The 18,466-nt window shown below is 36.9% G+C and overlaps 1 protein-coding gene across 1 annotated transcript in view; it reads left to right on the top strand.

The window, feature by feature from the left end:
- LOC311155683 (prolyl endopeptidase FAP-like) overlaps nt 1-15,036 on the top strand; it is a gene marked incomplete at both ends in the record, with an annotated part of 37,181 nt that extends 22,145 nt beyond the window's left edge. Inside the window, 9 exons of the mRNA XM_084209051.1 lie at nt 1,227-1,325; nt 2,034-2,103; nt 3,307-3,501; nt 5,777-5,831; nt 8,125-8,224; nt 11,171-11,235; nt 13,164-13,236; nt 13,491-13,564; nt 14,935-15,036. Coding sequence (XP_084065177.1) covers nt 1,227-1,325; nt 2,034-2,103; nt 3,307-3,501; nt 5,777-5,831; nt 8,125-8,224; nt 11,171-11,235; nt 13,164-13,236; nt 13,491-13,564; nt 14,935-15,036 — 833 coding nt within the window. The remainder of the gene's footprint in view (nt 1-1,226; nt 1,326-2,033; nt 2,104-3,306; nt 3,502-5,776; nt 5,832-8,124; nt 8,225-11,170; nt 11,236-13,163; nt 13,237-13,490; nt 13,565-14,934) is intronic.
- Between the last annotated feature and the right edge of the window lie 3,430 nt (nt 15,037-18,466).

The raw sequence follows: 18,466 nt of genomic DNA, 5'->3' as shown, positions 1-18,466 counted from the left end.
GGAAGTTCCTTCCACAATGCCTACAATTCAGTTGTGGTAATGGGAAAGTTTCAGGAGTTTTAAGGGGAAGGCTGGAAAAGGGTTCAGCTGAGTTTGCATGAGAATCCAAAAGCAGGATGATCTTCCAGCCATAAAAAAACCCACTTGAATCTGCAAAACTTGTCAAGAGTACTTCGAAAGAACGAATTCCAGTATTATATTTCTGGCATGTCCTAAGCACTACCTAGCTCAATGTATGTTGAGAGAAGAATACTTCTTGTACTTTTTTGAACATTTACAGAAACAAGGAGAAGGGAAAGGTAAAGTAAAAAAGAAAAATCTCCTGCAGTTTTAAAAGGTTCTTTCATTCTGAAAGTGAAGCTAAAAGTCACAGATTTCCATTATATTTCCAATATTCTTTGTCCCTCACTACTTGTGGGAAAATACATAAAGAAACAAGAACCAACAGATTAATAATATCCAATTCTGCAATCTGTCCTGTAAGTAATTAAATTTTAAACAGTAATTTTTAAATTATGTAACTGAATTTGGTCTAAAGCAAGTAAAACAATGAATGTTAGTACTGTTTAGATTTTAAAAAGAATAAAAAGGAAAAAAGGTTTACTAAGTGAGCAGTAATAAGAACAGTGAGATGGTAAGTCTGGTGTCTTTGTGTAGGAATGTATTGTATTGTACAGTGGTTAAGTGAAGCTTTGCCATAACCCCTTGAGAAATTGAATTTCCTGCATTACCCAGAACCAAGATACTCCCGAGGACCGTGTGCTTGAGCACACTGCCCAAGGGTCTCGGAGGCTCAACTGATGTTAGTCTGATAAGCAGAGAGGAGATGCAGGAGATACAGGACTGTGTTTTGCACAGTGCCATGAATTTTGCATTTCTTGCTCCCCCATTTTACAAAACTGGGATGAGGGATCTGCAGGAGAAAGCTGTTTCCTCTTAACATGCGGGACTCTAACACTCAGAGGCAACATGTGAAATGATTTGCATTGCAAAATGTACATCCTATAAAAATCTAACGAGTATTTGTGCACTGCAATGCCAGTGCTTTTCTTTCATTTAGCTATGTGATCAAGCCCAATTAGAAGTGTCTGAGTGGATTTCATTACTCTGCTTGTAAAATTCACAGATTTCCTTTCTGTTCTAATAACACAAAGTAAAGGAATCTTAATTACTGAAGAGAAATTAAGAATAAATCAGTTAATAATTCAGGCATTTCTTTTACTTAGAGCTCAGAGTATTGGAAGACAATTGGGAATTGCAGTCTGCTTTGCAAGATATCAGATTGCCAAAAGAAGAAATTAATAAGCTTGAAGTGGATGGTATAAGTAAGAATGACATATCTTTATAGTACTTTTTATTCTTACCATTTTAATATTTTGCCTTAATTTTGTTACAGTAATATTGTCTTTCTGTTGAACAAAGTTGTTAGCCTGTGAGATTGGGAAGAGCCCTAGTTCTGCCCTGTTCAATAAAAGCTGATTTGTCTATGCCTCAGGTTATCTCTCAGTAAAATAGTAGTTAAAATAGATCTGTTTCATAATGCACGTTTTTAAAAAATCTTTAATACTGTTGGTAAAGACTTTAAATATTGTGTAAAAACAATATAATATGGAGGTAATAAAATGGGAAGTGTATGCTGCTGTTCCTGTGGTATTGCATTGTATTTACTTGCACTGTTTTTTTCAGTAGTGACTTACCAACAGTATCCCATGGTAATAAATCAGTGTAAAGTTTCCAAAACTAATATCTGATAATCTTAAAATGGTTATGCTTTTCTAGGCACCTGGAAAAACTGAAAAGCTAGACTTTTGTGAAGTAATAATTTAGCATAGCTAAATTAAAGTGAGTTTCTTCAAGGCTGTTCTTCAACAGCTCAATATAAACAGTTAATTGTATCAGTTCTGTGATTCACAGTTTGTGCGTTGTGAACTGTGTGCTGATTCATGTTCATATACTGTTACCCCGGACTCTGGATTATGCCTAGAGGAATCATTTCAACCATTAAGAATCTAATTTTAATTTGTCTTTTCTAGCTTTGTGGTACAAAATGCTTCTACCTCCGCAGTTTGATAGATCCAAGAAGTACCCTCTGCTTATTCAGGTGTACGTAACTCTTCCTTTCTTTGAATCTTGTTGTTTTGTTAGAAAAAACACTTTTCCTAATTTAATAAAACCTGGGACATTTGCAACATCTTACAAAGCAAAAGCAAAACTACTTAGTTCTGCTTCATTTGTTGAGGTTTTTTCAACATATTTCTGGAATAGAAATTCATCCCAATGGAGATCAATAAGGATTTTAATGTTAATCTTAGCATGGTAAGGGTTACTTTCTCAGAGAAAGAGAAAGGCTAAAATCATGTGGGTTACTCCTTGTAGATCTTAGCTCTGTTGCTTCTTCTGTTTATCATGAGGTAGTCTGAAAGTATTGATTTTAGCTTTGCTAATATGAAAAAATACAAGAGCCTGCTTCATTTTTTAAGATGAAAAGAAAACTAAGCCATGTGGACTTGCTTGTTAAGACCACTTGACATAATTTATTGCAGGCAGAAAAGCAATAACAATTGCAGTGGTGAAAAAAAAAAAATGCAGAAAGGAGAGCTGAGTGGGTGTCATAAACAATTACATCATTTTTTATTAACCAGTGATGATCCAAAGGTCCAAGAATGCTAAGTATGTTTGAAGTTTAGAGTAGAAGAGTCCTGTCCTTGAGGTCAAATGTGTAATTTGCATTAGGCCATTCTCATGAGGAGTGTCTCTGTTTGCTCAGCTATGCGGGGTGTGTTCTGCCCATACTTCCAACAGCACATGATATTCCCTACTGAAACAAATCAGGTCTGGGGATAGCCAAAAAGTGTAAGGAGCTGTACCTCTTAATCTTGCTTTTTTTTGGCATTACTGACTGCATGTGGAAATCAAAAGCAAAAAAGCAGAAAAGCACCAAAAAGGGATGCTACTCCTAAGAAATTTGGAGAGAGCAAAAAATTGAATCTTTGAGGGATGGATCCTTTTCCAAGGATTCCCCTTAGGACAAGCAGCTGATACTGCACCACTTAGTCTGAGCTGAAACTAATTATTTCGCTCAGGGATAAGACCTGAACAAGTAAAATAGTTTTTAGATAGCAAAATCTCATAACTACTTGAAAATAGTAGTAGCACTGTTTGTCTACTGAGCTCTCTGAACCACAGTCATGTAGCAAAATACATGTGGAGGAAATGTTATCAGTGCTGATAGCTATAGTCCAGTGTCCAACAACCATTTATAAATTTGTAAGCATGAGTTGAAAATGTGTGAATTTTCTTCCTCAGGTATGGAGGACCTTGCAGTCAGAATGTAAAGGAAACCTTTAGCATTAGCTGGATAACCTATCTTGCAAGCAAAGAGGGAATTATTGTTGCTCTGGTGGATGGCAGAGGGACAGCTTATCAAGGTGACAAGATTTTGCATGCAGTATATCGAAGACTTGGAGTCTATGAAGTTGACGACCAAATCTCAGCTGTTAAGTAAGTAGATTATCTCCCTGTATAGCTGTTGTATTTGCACACCAAGAAGTAGTAAGGTGAAAGAAATATTGAATTCTCAGCCTTTCTTCTGAACACTTGAGGTCTCCAGGATGTAAGACAAAAATACTTGTAAAAGTAAAATATTCATGTTTGCTTGATGTCAGTGAGGTTTTGTCTGGTATATTAAGTCCACATACCACTATGTCTACATTTGGACCTTACCACTTACATTGCTTAAGAGAATCATCAGAGGCTTCAGTCCTAAGCCTAAAGAAATACAATTACCAGTGGTGAAAGTTAAGCTAATTATCCATTTTTCTGAAGTTATTTCCTATAGGGCAAGCCTGTCTCAGTGACCATAGAATTAGCCAGAGATCCATAGGGATTTACCAAACTGGAAGTTTGTATCGAAACTGAAACAGACACAAATGTTCTACAGGTCAATTAGTCACAAACTTGCATTCTGTGCTGTTGTAGAATAGTTAAGAACAGAAAGTACCTGAGGTCCCTTGATAAGTGTTCCCCAACAGCTGCTCCTTTGCATGAAAACACTTGAAAGTGTGAGAAAGTGAAAGATAAGGATTGCAAAGAAAGGTTGTCTTGTTAATTTTACAGATGCAGTAGCACTGCTCAAGTGAGCATTTGAAGTGTTAGTTTGAACCCCACAGACAGGACTGCAAGGCAGGAACCTTTGGTGTGGAATTTTGCCCATCAGAGATAGATTGGATAGATTTCAGAGAGATCAGAGATAGATAGATGGATAGATTTCCAGGTGCAACAGTAAATACCCTATTTCCTCCAAACTCAATGTAGATACTCGAGTATCTTAGCTGAAAATTGGATTTAGCAACCCAGGTTTTCACAGTTTTCTCTGCTTATTTGAGAGCACTGTCTGTACTTACAAGTGTGTGTGAGAAGGATATCTGTTCCTTCCTCTTTCTGCTTTGTGATAATTCATTTCCTCTTCAATGTTATAAATACAAATGCACCATTGCCCTTTTCAGTGAAAAATGAAACAGAATAGCTGTATATCATGTCAAGTTTTTCTATTATTCTATTATTTTATTTTCTATTTTGAAACTTTTAGGAGGAGTGATATACTTCAAAATATCAGAAGAATGCTTCTATATGATTCTGAATCATCACTCAGACATAGAATATCAGAGGGAACCTAAACTGATTCTGCAGTTGCAAAATCTGCTGAGACAGGCCATGAAAAAATGACCTCAGTCTTCACACTTCCCAGTTTTCTGTCAGCACCTAGACTAAATTTTTATTCAGTTAGATGTAGGGCATTCCATCTTCCTGATCTAACACATGGATTAAGATGCATGATTTTTAGAGAGCCTCTATACTCGAGTTCTTGGAGAGGGTTTTACTGTATTGCAGCCCCAGGGAATAAGTAATATAACAAAACTGAATAATTTTTTGGCTTTTCTAACTCTGTCCCACCCAGATAGTATCCCACGTTTTGGGTGTTGTCAATCACTTGCCCTTGTCCTAGTAAATAAGGCTACTGTGTTTCCTGATGTGTATCTGAACCTATTGTGTTTAGCTGTCACTCTCAACCCTTTGTGGTCTTTTGCCTCTTCCTCTTTTCTTTGCTGTTGCTAATTTATCGTTAGAAACACAGTCTCCACACTGATTCAGGATATTTGTAGGAGACCTAATATTTATGGTTCTCTTTAACCTGTTTGACTCTTGAGAGCATAAGAAGTTTTGCACCTTTTATACATTTCAAACTTATTACCTACTTGGAGCATTAGTAGATTATTCCTTCATTATAATTTTTTATTAAAGTAGCTATAAGAGCTTTTTACTTTTCAGGCACATTAAAAAAAAAGCTTATTTCTCCAGGGAATCCCTAATCTCCTCAGAAATCAATACTGTTCCTATTGAGAAATCAGAGTATTAACTCACTCTGACATCAGTATGTTGGGTATCTTTCATGATAAAGGCTGAATGTTATGGTAATCCTGCACCATTGGCACTAAAACAATGAAAATTATCCTCATCCAGTGAAATAAAAATTATTATTAGGAAAGTATTGATTTCAGGGGGTTTTTTTCTTTCAGGAAAAATTCTCCCTCTTCCCTTTCAACACCTATTGATTGAATAGTTGATGTTTTGTAGAAATCAGGCATGCTATGCTTGCTCAAATTGGTGGGATATGTGAAAAAAAAAAGTGCAAGAAAAACTATTTTTTGCTAATTTGTTTTTGTACTAGCAATTTTTTGTAATAATGCATTTATTTCTGTGATTTTATTTTCCACAGAAAATTTATAGAAATGGGCTTTATTGATGAGAAACGAATAGCAATATGGGGCTGGGTAAGTGTTTGGAGTTTTTAGATCTATCTTTAAATAATCCTGCAGGTTTGGTTTTTTTTTATTACTATTCTTCCTGGTTCTGTCTTAAGTATATATAAAATTTCTTCTGCAAATATATGATAGTATTGCCAAAGGGGATGGTTCCTGCTGGTACTTACATACATGCAATTGTAATACTTTGAGCCTCCAAAAATGAATCTTTGGCAGCTCATGTCTAATACATTGTTTGGACTGGAAGTTAAGCCAAATAAAGACATTTTAATTGTCTTTAGTTTTAACTTACAGACTTACTGTCAAAATTCAAGTATTGTCCTTTCTGATCTGAGTTTAAAATAGTGAGAAAAGTCCTATGACTATCTCTCATCAGAAAATGTGACCCCTGCATCACCCTGAATCACTGTGTACTTGGCTGGCTTTGCAATGGTCATCAGGGATGAATGTGGAGACGTGGAAAAATTGGGCAGTATGGGAGTCATTCCAAATTATTAGCCAGTCTATTTTTCATCTTTGCTTTTTTCATGTATTTCTCTTTGTAATGCTCCCAGAACCCAGATATATTGCCTCATCTTAGACAGTACATGAGCAGAGTTGCTAAAATCATTCTATGAAGCTTCTACCAACCAATATTTAGGTTACTTTGGTACAGTTAATACTGTAACACCAGAATAAAATGGGTATCATATGGTGAAATTGAATGACACAGATGCTTAGAAGTGAATAATTTTAAAGTGACATTAAGTAACTTAAGGTCTCAAGGAATTATTTTCTTTTTTAAATCACATCATATTTTATTTCACGACAATGAAATAAAACCAAATAAGAGCTTGGACACATTGTATTCCAGTAGTGGATATAATATTAAAATAAAGGCACTACTGCCAAACCTATCAACCTTTTTTTCCAATTTATTATACCATTTCCTGGTCTGTAAGCTTTGAAAGGAGTTGAAGGTGTTTCCTTATTTATAGGCTGCAGATCAGTGAGTGTGCATGAACTCGTGCTTTCAGACTCAACAAACTCTTCAAGATGGCAAAAGCTCTTAAATAACTACTAAAGTAATTTGGACTGTGAACTCTCTCTCGGCCTGTTACAGTGAATATATTTATCTGACCACTCCTAGTCTCTTACCTTTTAGCCTTGTGGACTGATTTTTTGAAAGATCAAATGAGCAAATCAGATGAGTTGGAAAAATTCTACTAATTAGTGTTTCTATTACTATATCTTTCACTATCATTTCAAGCTGGAAAGTCAAGAGGATGGACTAAATTAACTTCTGTACAAAAAAAATTAACAATACTGCTTATTTCTCCTAGTCTTTCATATGCTACTGAAGTAATCTTCAGAATTTTTCATGACACACCATATTTTTATCCCTTCCTCCATTCCAAAGTAAACAAAACCCATTATTTTGCAAAGACCTTATATGAGTTTTTCCAACCTCAGTTCCACATCCTGTGGAGAGCCAAACCAAAGGCTTTTTATTTACATTATTTTCCTGTCTCAGCAACTAGCCCCATTCAGTTTCACAGATCTGTTCTTATATTCAGGCTTACTTACTGCTTTACCCTTCTTATGGCCAGGAACTTATTCTTCCTTTCTGGGCTCCAGTTTGAGGAGTCAGGCCAGAAAATAGTGGGAACAGTGGCAGGCAGTAGGGAGGAATTGCTCCATCCTGAAGTAATAAGTATATTAGTACTGATGACTGAGTCGGTTCCATATGCTGATCTTTAGCAGTAGTTTGTTAAGGGAGGGGAAAAAACCTCTAACTCTTCTTGGAGATGCACCTTGAAAGGATGAGAGACAATGAAAACAAGCTACCAGAAGGAAACTTTCTCTTTGGTTTTAGGAAAAAAAAAAATATGGCAACATTGATCACTGTTGAAGCAGATTGAGTGGAGAGGATGTGTACTATGGATGAGACTGCAATCAGGATCATTTCCATCTGAAGTTAGCCCTGTTTCAAGCTGTAGGTTGCATTAGATTACCATGAAGGATGCTGAAAAATTCAATTTCTCTGTGACTGTAAGTGGTAATGAAAACAGTGATAAACATTGAAGAAGCAGCAAAAAAAAGAAATTATTTGATAAATTTGTCTAATCTCTCTCACAAGAAATTACATCAGATCCATTTGATATCAATAAAATAATTTCAGAAAACCCTCAACATTTTTTTACTTTGTCCTCCATGCATGCAAAGCAATTTAGTTAATTTGGAATTAGTTTATATGAGTTTGATTCAGAAAACAGAATGATACTTCACCAGTCATTTTAAACTGTCTGTGATTTCCTCCTAGTCCTATGGTGGCTATGTAACTTCTTTGGCACTTGGATCTGGCAGTGGAGTATTTAAATGTGGAATAGCTGTGGCTCCTGTTTCCAGCTGGGAATATTACGGTATGGAAACTTGTCATAAATACGGACTTGGAAAGCAAGATGTAGCATTTAATGACTTCTTAAATTAAATCATTGCAGGAGACTGGCAATTTGAAACATAAAGACATTCAAATTACCTAGATTTAAAACTTTTAAGACCTTAAGTTTAATGTTTTTCTTGCTGAAAATAACTGAGTGCAACTGGCAGTTTGGAACTGATTTTGTCACAAAGAAGGTATGTCTGGATAATTCCATATGCACTTCTAAAACAGTAAGTGTTTAAAGCCCTCTCAATAAACTGCTATTGAGGAGTGATCTGCCTTAAAGTCCTATTAAAGCATTATCACTGAATTCTGAAACAGCTAAACTGATTTATCTCCCAGCAACAGAATCATAATACATTTCAATTTCTGAAACCCCAGATGACCTGTGTCAGGAATCAGTATTTCTGATGACTGCAAAGTTGTTTCCAAAAAGCAGTTTCCAAAGTATTGTGTTCAATATAATATTTTATTTAATTAAATATTTTTGCCTCTAAATGTTTCTCAGCCCCACCTGTATTGTTGTACAATATGTACAACACATATTCTTATTTATATTTATGGAATTAGGCTCCAAACCGTTGAGAGGAAACAACACTGGGTGTATATTCCCAAGGCCTTCCTGTGTGAATAAAGCAGGCACATACTCATACTTGCCGACCTGTTAAGCTTTTGGCATGGTGTTAAGGAACCTTAGTGTAAAAAAAAATCATGGCATGAATATTTTCAATGAGTAAAATGTAGCACTTTGAACACATTTACTTAGCATATGGTCGTTTTCTAAGAAGTCTTGGTTATGAGAAAAATTTTTGGTTAAATGGGAAAGATTCCTTCCCTGACTGCTAGCACAGACATTCCTTGTATTTATGGTGTTTTGCAAACAAAGGGGGAAATATTTGTATGACACAGGAAGCATAGTCTTCGTGTTTTCACTGGCATCAAGATTTTTTTAAGACATTTTTACTCATGATCACAAAATTATTTCCAGAATGCAGGCATAAAGCACTGCTTTCACAAAAGTGCCTTAATAAAAGACCTGATATAAAAATTTGTCCCAGCATCACAATTCAAATGAAGCTTTTAACTTCAAGCATATTAGACCTACACCATTGCAATCTCTACATCAGCTGAATTTTCAGGTGGCAATTAAAGAATCTTGTTAAAAACACACTGTAAAATCCAAACAGGCAAAGGTACCTCCACTAAGGAAGGGAGGAAACAAAAGGATGTCATGAGTCATAAGTTTTGGCAAACAGATCATGTTAGCATTAGGGTGAACTGTGTTAGGGGCAAAACTACAGGATGTTACATCCTCGAGTCACCGAGTAATATCAGTATGTCACAGGATGTACTGGCCCCTAGAGCTTCTAAAACTGCCCAACCCTCTTTCAGGTGCACAGATGAGATTCTGGGCCATAATCTTTTGTCAGAAGCTGTCCCAACCCCCTCCATTTTGAGTCAGAGCTGAACAGTTATAAGATGGAAAGGAAGATTCCATTCAGGGACAATGTATAGTTAAAAGCATTATATCTGTGACTGTTTTATTAAAATTTATTTAAATTCATCTGCTTTTCCTTCCTCAATAATTGACAAGCTGAATCTTCCACTTAGTCATTATAATGCAATTCTGTTGACCTCTGTGGACTTGTTGTAGCTATACTGGTAGAAGAGGGTGGAAAAATTGGCTCAGAATACTGTAGAAATGCCAACCATTCAAAAAGAGTCTATTTTATTGAAAACTTAAGCCCAATATGGTTGTTTGACACTGTGTTGACAACAGATATTGCACATTTTCTGTTTTCATGGAATGATAAAGGATTTTGATAAAAGATAGGCTACTTAAATTTTTTTTGTACTTATATTACAAATTATCTTCAGAAGCCTTGCTTGGCTGATGTGGGAGACATAGTACATGTCTTCAGCTCTCAGAGGTAGCACATGTAAATGATACATAATAAACTATGGGAACAAGAGTATATTGATTCATTTTCTTTTCCTGGGAGGATTCTCATTTCTATTTTATAACAAATTTTTTCTGATACAGTGTATCAAACTGGACAAGATAGACAATCCCAATTCCTTAATGATTACAATGGCCATCACCTGTCTTTTGAGAGGGAAGGATGACAGCTCTTCTTTGTCAGAAAGCCCTGACTTCCTTAAATAAATTAAGTCCTTGTAATACTGCAGCTTGACTGCTCAGTATGTGTCAGTGCCTCCTTCAAGGCAAGGTCATAAAGAAAGTAATCTTCTGGTAGTAGCAGCTGCTGTGTCAGTTTTCCATAAATTTTCATCACAGCGCCTAGTTAAAGTACAAATACCAAGGCAGCTCAAACGGATATGTTTCTCCTGATTTCTTGGTGATGGATACTTCAGTTATTCACATTCATTTTGTCAAATCTGTCACCAGTCTTTGTTGTAGTTAGAAAAATGAATTTAACAGAGACCTGGAAAACAATGAGCCACCTTTTCAGTTCATGCCTGCATCCTTTCCTGCTCCCCCTAGTTGCTGCATATATACATTCAATAGGAAAATGACAACATGCATACACATACAAATTCTCAGCTCCTCTTTTTAAGGTGTCAGAATTAGTCTGTATCATCTTTCCACCATGCACCCATTTTGGCTCATTGCCTTATTCAACTGGCTTCTGGAGTTCAACCCAACAGCATAAAGCCGTATCAATTAATTACCTTTATCCCCAAAACCTAGATGAATATAAAACCACTATTTCTGCAAAGATGGTTTGGAGAACAATAAATAATTAGTCTTCATAGCTTATTTTTAAAATATGTGTAACTTTGATGTGTTATGAGGAAGACAAGAACAGACACAGTTAAACATCATTTAATTTCCTATGTGTCACTGAAGCCACAAAATATCTGCACTTTCTTTATCTATAGCTTTTTTCTTCTTTAATTTCAGCATCAATCTACACAGAACGATTTATGGGTCTTCCTATAAAGTCTGATAATCTTGAGCACTATAAGGTGAGAATTCTGCTTCTGTGCTGTTCTGCCTTAAATTTGAATAACACTTCTATGGATAAGTGGAACTGTGAAGAAAGAAAGCAGCCCACCAACTCTCATGGTACAGTCCTTTTGTAGTAAAGCTACTGCCATGAAATTCTTATCTTCATAATTAATTGTAAGTTTGTATTTATAAATCCCAAAAAAGCTGAATGGAAGTCCTTATTTTCTTACTTGGACAAATCAGATTGTTCTGCCGGTGCTAACCATTAAACTAGAAAAAAAAAACTGAAGTGAGAGGGATTAAAATGTTCATGTTAATAAGGTTTTGGTTGGCACTGTTTGCTGAGATATGCAAACTGCTTCATCCAAATTTAGCTCTCTGATAATAAGATCATAGGCATACTAAATGATCAGAGCAGCCTCCCCTACCTAGAACAGGTTGCCATTCTTTTCTTCACGTTGATAGGAAGTCTGTAGTTTCCTCTAGCAGCAGACACCAGCTCTGGATACAGAGAGGCCTGAGTTAACATCCAAAGAACTTAGTGGAAACACTCCTGTTAAAGATTTGGATCGTGTTCTTGGTACGTATTTCCATCCCAACTCGAAGAACAGAAGTGCTCAATACCAAACAGCCCTGGTGGAGCTGTCTGGGTAGCCAGGAATTAGAGCATTCTGGGAATGACATGACTAGTGCTCTTCTTTGGATAAATTGGCTCATAGAAAAGACACTAAATATCAGATCTGTTTCTGATAGTGTAGAGACATTTGTGTCAGCACAGAAAGCTACCTGCTGCAAGCCAAGCTTGCACAGGGGCCTTCTATGGACAGATATCATCAATATGGTGCAGATTAATATTTTTTCTTCTGCTGGTGCTTTTCAGAACACATGCAAATAATGTAAGAAAAAAGCAGTATCTATTTATAGGTATTCCTGTCCTGAAGCCAAAGTCACAGATCACAGATTTAGTTTGGAAAAGATTTCTGAGATCATCAGGTCCAGCCATTAACCTTACACTGCCGGTGTACCACTAAACCATGTCCCCAAGTGCCACATCTACACATCTTTTAAATACCTTCCCAGATGGTGACTCAACCACTGCCCTGAGCAGCTTGTTCCAATGCCTGACAATCCTTTCCATGAAGAAATTTTTCCTCATATCCAGTCTAAACCTCCTCTGGCATAATTTGAGGCCATTTCCTCTTGTCCAGTTGATTGTTGCCTGGGACAAGAGGCCAACCCCCACCTGGCTAAAGCATACCTTCAGGGAGTAACAGAGAATGTTAAGGTCCCTCCTGAGCCTCCTCTTCTCCAGGCGAAACACCCTCAGCCATTCCTCAGAGGACTCACTCTTCAGACCCTCCCCAGCTCCGTTGCCCTTCTCAGGATACACTCCAGCCCCTCAGTGTCTTTTTTGGGCCCAAAACTGAACACAGGATTTGGGGTGTGGCCTCACCAGTGCCCACTAAGGGGGATGATCACTCCTCTGGTCCTGCAAGCCACACTACTTCTGGTACAGGCCAGGATGGCTCTGGCCTTCTTGACCACCTGGATTTGCACTGGCTCATGTTCAGCTGTTTTCAACCAATACCCACAGGTCCTTTTCTACCAGAGAGCTTTCCAGCCACCCTTCCACATGGCCCCTAGTGCTGCATAGGGATGGTTGTGACCCAAGAGCAGGACATGGCACTTTGCCTTGATGAACCTTAGACAACTGGCTGTGGGTCATTGATCCAGGCTGTTCAGATCCCTCTGTAGAGACTGATATACATATATATGCACATCTACAGCCCTTATACGTGGTTTCTATAGTAATCTCAGATAGATATAAAGTCACTGCTGTCACGTCAGTTCAACCGTTTGATTGTTTTTCTATGAAAGCCTTTCAACACTATAAATAAGTGGTTTAAATTAAAGTTGCTGAACTGTTCTTTTTTCCTCTCAACAGAATTCAACTGTGATGGCAAGAGCAAAGAATTTCCAAAATGTAGAGTATCTTCTCATCCATGGAACAGCAGATGGTGAGGTTTGCAAATGGCAGAACAAACACAGAGCCAGAATCACTTTGTTTGAAAAACATTAAGCATCTATCTTTGATTGGGTCAGGACTTAGATCTTTGGTAGATTTCCATATGACCTATCATAAGATGCTTGCTCGTTCTTAGTAATGTCAACTGTATCACTTGATAATTAGTGGACACAGCTAAATGCACTATAACTTTATGCTTTGTGGTATTAACACGTTTCAACAGACAATCTTTTTTTTTCTTTTTAGATAATGTACATTTTCAGAACTCAGCACAAATTGCAAAAGCTCTGGTTAATGCACAGGTGGATTTCCAGGCAATGGTAAATAATAGACTATTTTTTGTTTTGAAAAGTGGTTCATAACTTTATCAATAAGCTTATCTGACATTTGGCAATGTTTTTAACTACCCAGTTCAACTGAACGTGCTTCAAAATTTGGCAATTGCTAGTGCATTTGTTATTCTTCATAAGCAACTTCTCAATTTATTCCCCAAATGATTTGTCTGCTCTTTTTTTTTTTCCTTGCCCTTTGTATGCTAGCAGGATTTTCCTCTTGTCAAGAATAATTTGGAGGCTTTTAAAATGAGCCAGGGAGAAGAATAAAAATCCAGCCTCCTTGTAAGTGTTTTTGATACCAGGTAAAAGAGGAAGGTGAAAGAGCTGAGTTCTGGGACCTAATTGTCACTAGTTGTGGTAGAGTCTATCTTGAATTGGACTTGCCTGCCACAGGCAAGAAGTGAAACAAGTGAAAAGGGTGTAAGATATTCAAATATATATCCAGAATCAGCAAAAAAAAATTCTCTGAAAAACTTGAATGGGATAGCAGGCACAGGCAGAGATAGAAACACATAGGCAAGTGGTTGCAGGATATAAAGGAGAAATAAACAGGGGAAATGTAGATCTGATTTGTATGCTAACCTCTGCTTCCAAACCTTTTTTCTCAGGGCTAATAACCAAAGTGTTTGCCTGCTATCAAGCATACTGATCTTCTGCCCAAGCCCAGTTTCACAGGGCCATGAACTCCCCAAAGAGGGGCAACAGGGGTTTATAGGCCCTTTTGTATGTTACACATTGTATATTTGTATATTATTTTCTGCCTCCTTTGCTGATCTTTACCAAATCTGGGTTATATATTAAGTGTCTGGAATACTGTATGCAGTTGTAATCATTCTGGTTCAGCTACAGTGGAATGGCAGATATTTCTCAGTTAGCATAATTCGTATGTGTGTTTTATTTCCATCATCACTCACAAGGTTCGTGGCCCTGCTGTAATGCAGGATGTTTTGAATAGAACTCAACATTTAGGTGAAATTTTGTTGCTTAGAGCTCAGTACTTACTCCTAAGCAAGACTCTTACCCTTATTACCCAGGCCATGCAGCCAGTCAAGGGGATTTCATCCCTAACAGCATCTCAAGGCTCTTTTGCCTGACTTGCTTAAACTGGCCTGTAAGTACTGAGGCAGTAATGTTTACTCTTAAATTACAGAAGGCTTAGGAACTTTTGTTTTCAGCAAGAATAAGAATATATTGGAAACTGATGAAAAAAAATTATCAGATTCCTTGTTTTTCTTGAGCCATCCACTTTCTTATGTGTAGCAATAAAATATGTTTTTTGAATTGTTTAACTCTTGCAGAAGTGAAAACATGACATAAGGGGTTTATGTTGGTTTTTTTTTTGCTTTTTCTTTCAGTGGTATACTGATCAGAACCATGGAATTCCAGGCCTTTCCAGCAAACATCTCTACACACATATGACCCACTTCCTCAAACAATGCTTTTCTTTGTCAGAATAAGTAGGCTACTCAGAGCATGCTAAGGCATCTGAGACATCTTTGGGAGAATGAAAAGACAGCAGTGCTCAAGTTGTATAGTGTTCAGGTGGATTGATCACAGGAACTTTGAAATTTTAAACTTGATGTTTACATCCACTTTTGATATTGTATATTAGCAAATGTTATGGTAACAAATGTTTTGACACATTTGATACCTGTTTGACAAAAAAAAATAAAATCAGAATGTAAAGGGTCTTGTGCATCTATTGCTGACTTGCTTAAACTTGCATTCTGCAGTCCAAGAAAGGTGGTTCATTGAAAATGCACACTGTCAGAATAATATGATTGCATTTGTTAACTAGAACTGTGAAATGGGAAAGGACAAAGGAAGCAGTGGAAGTACCTAATTAGCATCCTAACAAGAACCAGTTCCTCAAAATTGATTTCCAACCTTTTGTAAAGAATCCAAGAAGAGATAGGAGCACACAATATTTAACACTGAAGTTTGGATTCTTATTAAGAGTATTGAATGTGTTCAAATTTTATTCAACTCTTATTTGAAACCTTGATTCTGCAAAACTCTCAGTGTTCAGGTTCAAACATGAAAGCAGGACACTCATGATAACTATCATACATCAGTGGGTTTTTCACCTGTATTCAAAGTATGTGAGCTATATTGCCCTGTTTTTAATTTATAATCATCACTGGGATGAATGACACTGAGCTCAGCATTCAAATTGAGCTCAGTGTCATTCATCCCAGACTGGAGGGGAAGGATCAAAGGATTGTGCAAGCTTTCTTTGCTTTGTTTCTCGTGCAACTATTTTAGGGAGTCTTTAAAAATGGTGGAAGCTCATAATGATTGGAATACTTGTATTCTTTTCATTAGTAATTAAATCAGTCCTGTCATAATATAAGAAATTAGCAAGATAATTGGAAGAGATCCATTGTAGATTAAACAATTCCTTGATCATGTGTTTAAAAAAATTCTGAATTAGTCTACTGCATAAGAGCCATGGTCTTTCTGACACAATCTCTGCTATTAGCTGTTGAGAGTGCAAAATAACCTAAAATAGATTGTGTTGCCTTCCCACAAGGCAAGCTGCTTCATAACTCTCAGTCAGAGACCAGTTGCTGCTTCTTTGTGGAAAAGCAAGGGGTTTCATTTGACTTTCTTGACAAAAACATGGGGTTTGGCCAAAATAATTAAAATGTGGAAGTGATTTGCTATGTAACAGCTTCCTTCGTTTGTTAATGGCAATATCAAATCTGATTTTCCACACATGAGAACATTCCTTAGATACATCTTTATGCAAATGTAGTTGCCAAGCTGTTTGTAATGGTTAAATTATACTTTGATGGGAACTCTTCAGAAAATACTCAATTAGTTCAGGTTTTTTTGGAAACGCTGCCAATTACGTGATGTTAATGAGCTTTTTGTTGGTAATGTAATTAAAATTCAACTGCTATAATGGCTAAAGGAAAAAATTATAGCTGTAAGAAAGTTAAAATTAAGCAAATATAACATGAAGTGGGCCTAATTAGATGTTGATTATATGGTCCTATGTGCATTTGCTGCACACAACAGTAGTCTCAGAAATGTGGTTATCTTACAAATAAAGAATACAATTCAGTTGAAATACTGAGATTTAACTCTCAATTTGTTATATTGATACAACACCATGGAAATAATTGTAATGTTGTGGTGAAAGAGAGAAAAATCAAGCTCTTATCTGAGATGCTTATAGATTTAAGATACCTGAATATGTCAATGAGAACCTAAGTAATTTCCAAAAAAGCATGGTATCAATCCCACATAAATATCAATATATTAGGGGCACTTTCAATTTCTTCACCTTTATTTTATTTATTCTATTGAAAATCCTCTAAGTTCTGGAAATCTGGGTAAATAGATTGGCCCTTTGTTGGTACTGTAAGTAATAAAAGGATGCAATGTGTTGTTCCCACCCTGCCCACAGGTCTGTTATCTGAAGCTTTCGGAAGTATTTGAAATAAGGGACATCTCAGGAAAATCAGTCAAATAAAATAACAGAAGTTACCTCTTTCTCAAGGGGTGCATTAGCTATTTCATTATTAATCTGCCCTGAGGTCTGTTTGTTTCCTAAGGCAATCATTGTACACATCTTCCAAACTGTTCACCATCTACTTTGGCTTGTAGGCAGCAGTTGTGGGAATAAAAAAAATTAAAAATAAGTGCAGTTTCTGCCAACATTTTTCCTTCATTGTTTTTCATGTTGCTAATTTCTTTGCCTTACACAGTGTTCTTGCCAAAGAATGGGAATATGTCTCCAGCAGAGTGTGACATTTACACTGAATTGCTGAAATAATGTCTAACCTGAAAGCTTTATGATAGAGCAGCCATGTGTTTTGACGACCTGGGAGAAAATGTCCTAGTATGCTGTGAGTGTCAAAAAACCCTCTTAGAAATACATCAACATCAGATTGCTGGCTGGCCTGTGCTTGTAACAGGTAATATCACAGTCACTAGAAAAGGTGCAGAGCACTGTAAACCTACCTGTGTACTCTAACAGAATCACAGAATGCTTGGGGTTGGAGGGGAACTTTGGAGGCCCTCTTATCTCACTTCCCTGTCACACAGGGCTGCCTACATCCTGTAGGCTAGGACTTTGTCCAGATGGCTTTTGAATATCTAAAAGCCACCTGGATGCTCTACAACATCCCTGGACCACCACTGCCAGTGCTTGGTCACCCTCATAGTAAAAAAGTGCTTCCATATGCTCAGACAGAACATTCTATGTTTCAGTTTGTGCCTGTTGCTTCTAGTTCTGTCATTGGGCACCACTGAAAAGAGGTTGGCTCAGCCTTCTTTGGAAGATATCATCCCTTCAGATATTTATATATGGTGATGAGATTGTCCCAAGCCTTTTCTTCTCTAGAAAGAGGATATGTTCCATTCTGCCTTGTCTACTAACACAATCCATGTTATAGAAGCATTATCCCAAACATTCACTGGACAGGTATTTGCCCCACTCCGCTTCCATCAGAGAGGAGAACCTTAAGAGGCTGCAGGACAGCCTCTGTTGTAACAGATCTTCAGTAGTTCAAGTTGAAAGGGCTCGTCCTGAAGCTAAGAAAGTATGTGAATAAAAAGTATATATAACTATACTGCAGACATGGAATGTGGTGTGTAAGAGCCAACACTAGGACACAATTTGAATTAAGCTAGGCTCTTATGACAAGAATAAACTTTGCTTCCCACTTTCAATGCTTTAGAGGATCTGGTTTTCAAAAAATGCTGAGCACTTTCTGTTCTTTTCTCTTTTGGATAACACTCTCATACTTCAGATACTCAAACGAACCACTTCAGACAATGAAACATGAGTCTTCAAATACCTGTCATATAAACAAGGCATCCAAGCCTCTGAAGATAGGATGTATTTTTTCTGAATTAGGTAGAGAGGCCCTTGAT

Source organism: Fringilla coelebs (genome assembly GCF_963513975.1).
Source record: "Fringilla coelebs genome assembly, chromosome: 7".
In the NCBI taxonomy this organism is placed as follows: Eukaryota; Metazoa; Chordata; class Aves; order Passeriformes; family Fringillidae; genus Fringilla; species Fringilla coelebs.
The sequence above is the reverse complement of the archived record's forward strand: the minus strand, read 5'-3'. Positions and strand labels throughout refer to the sequence as shown.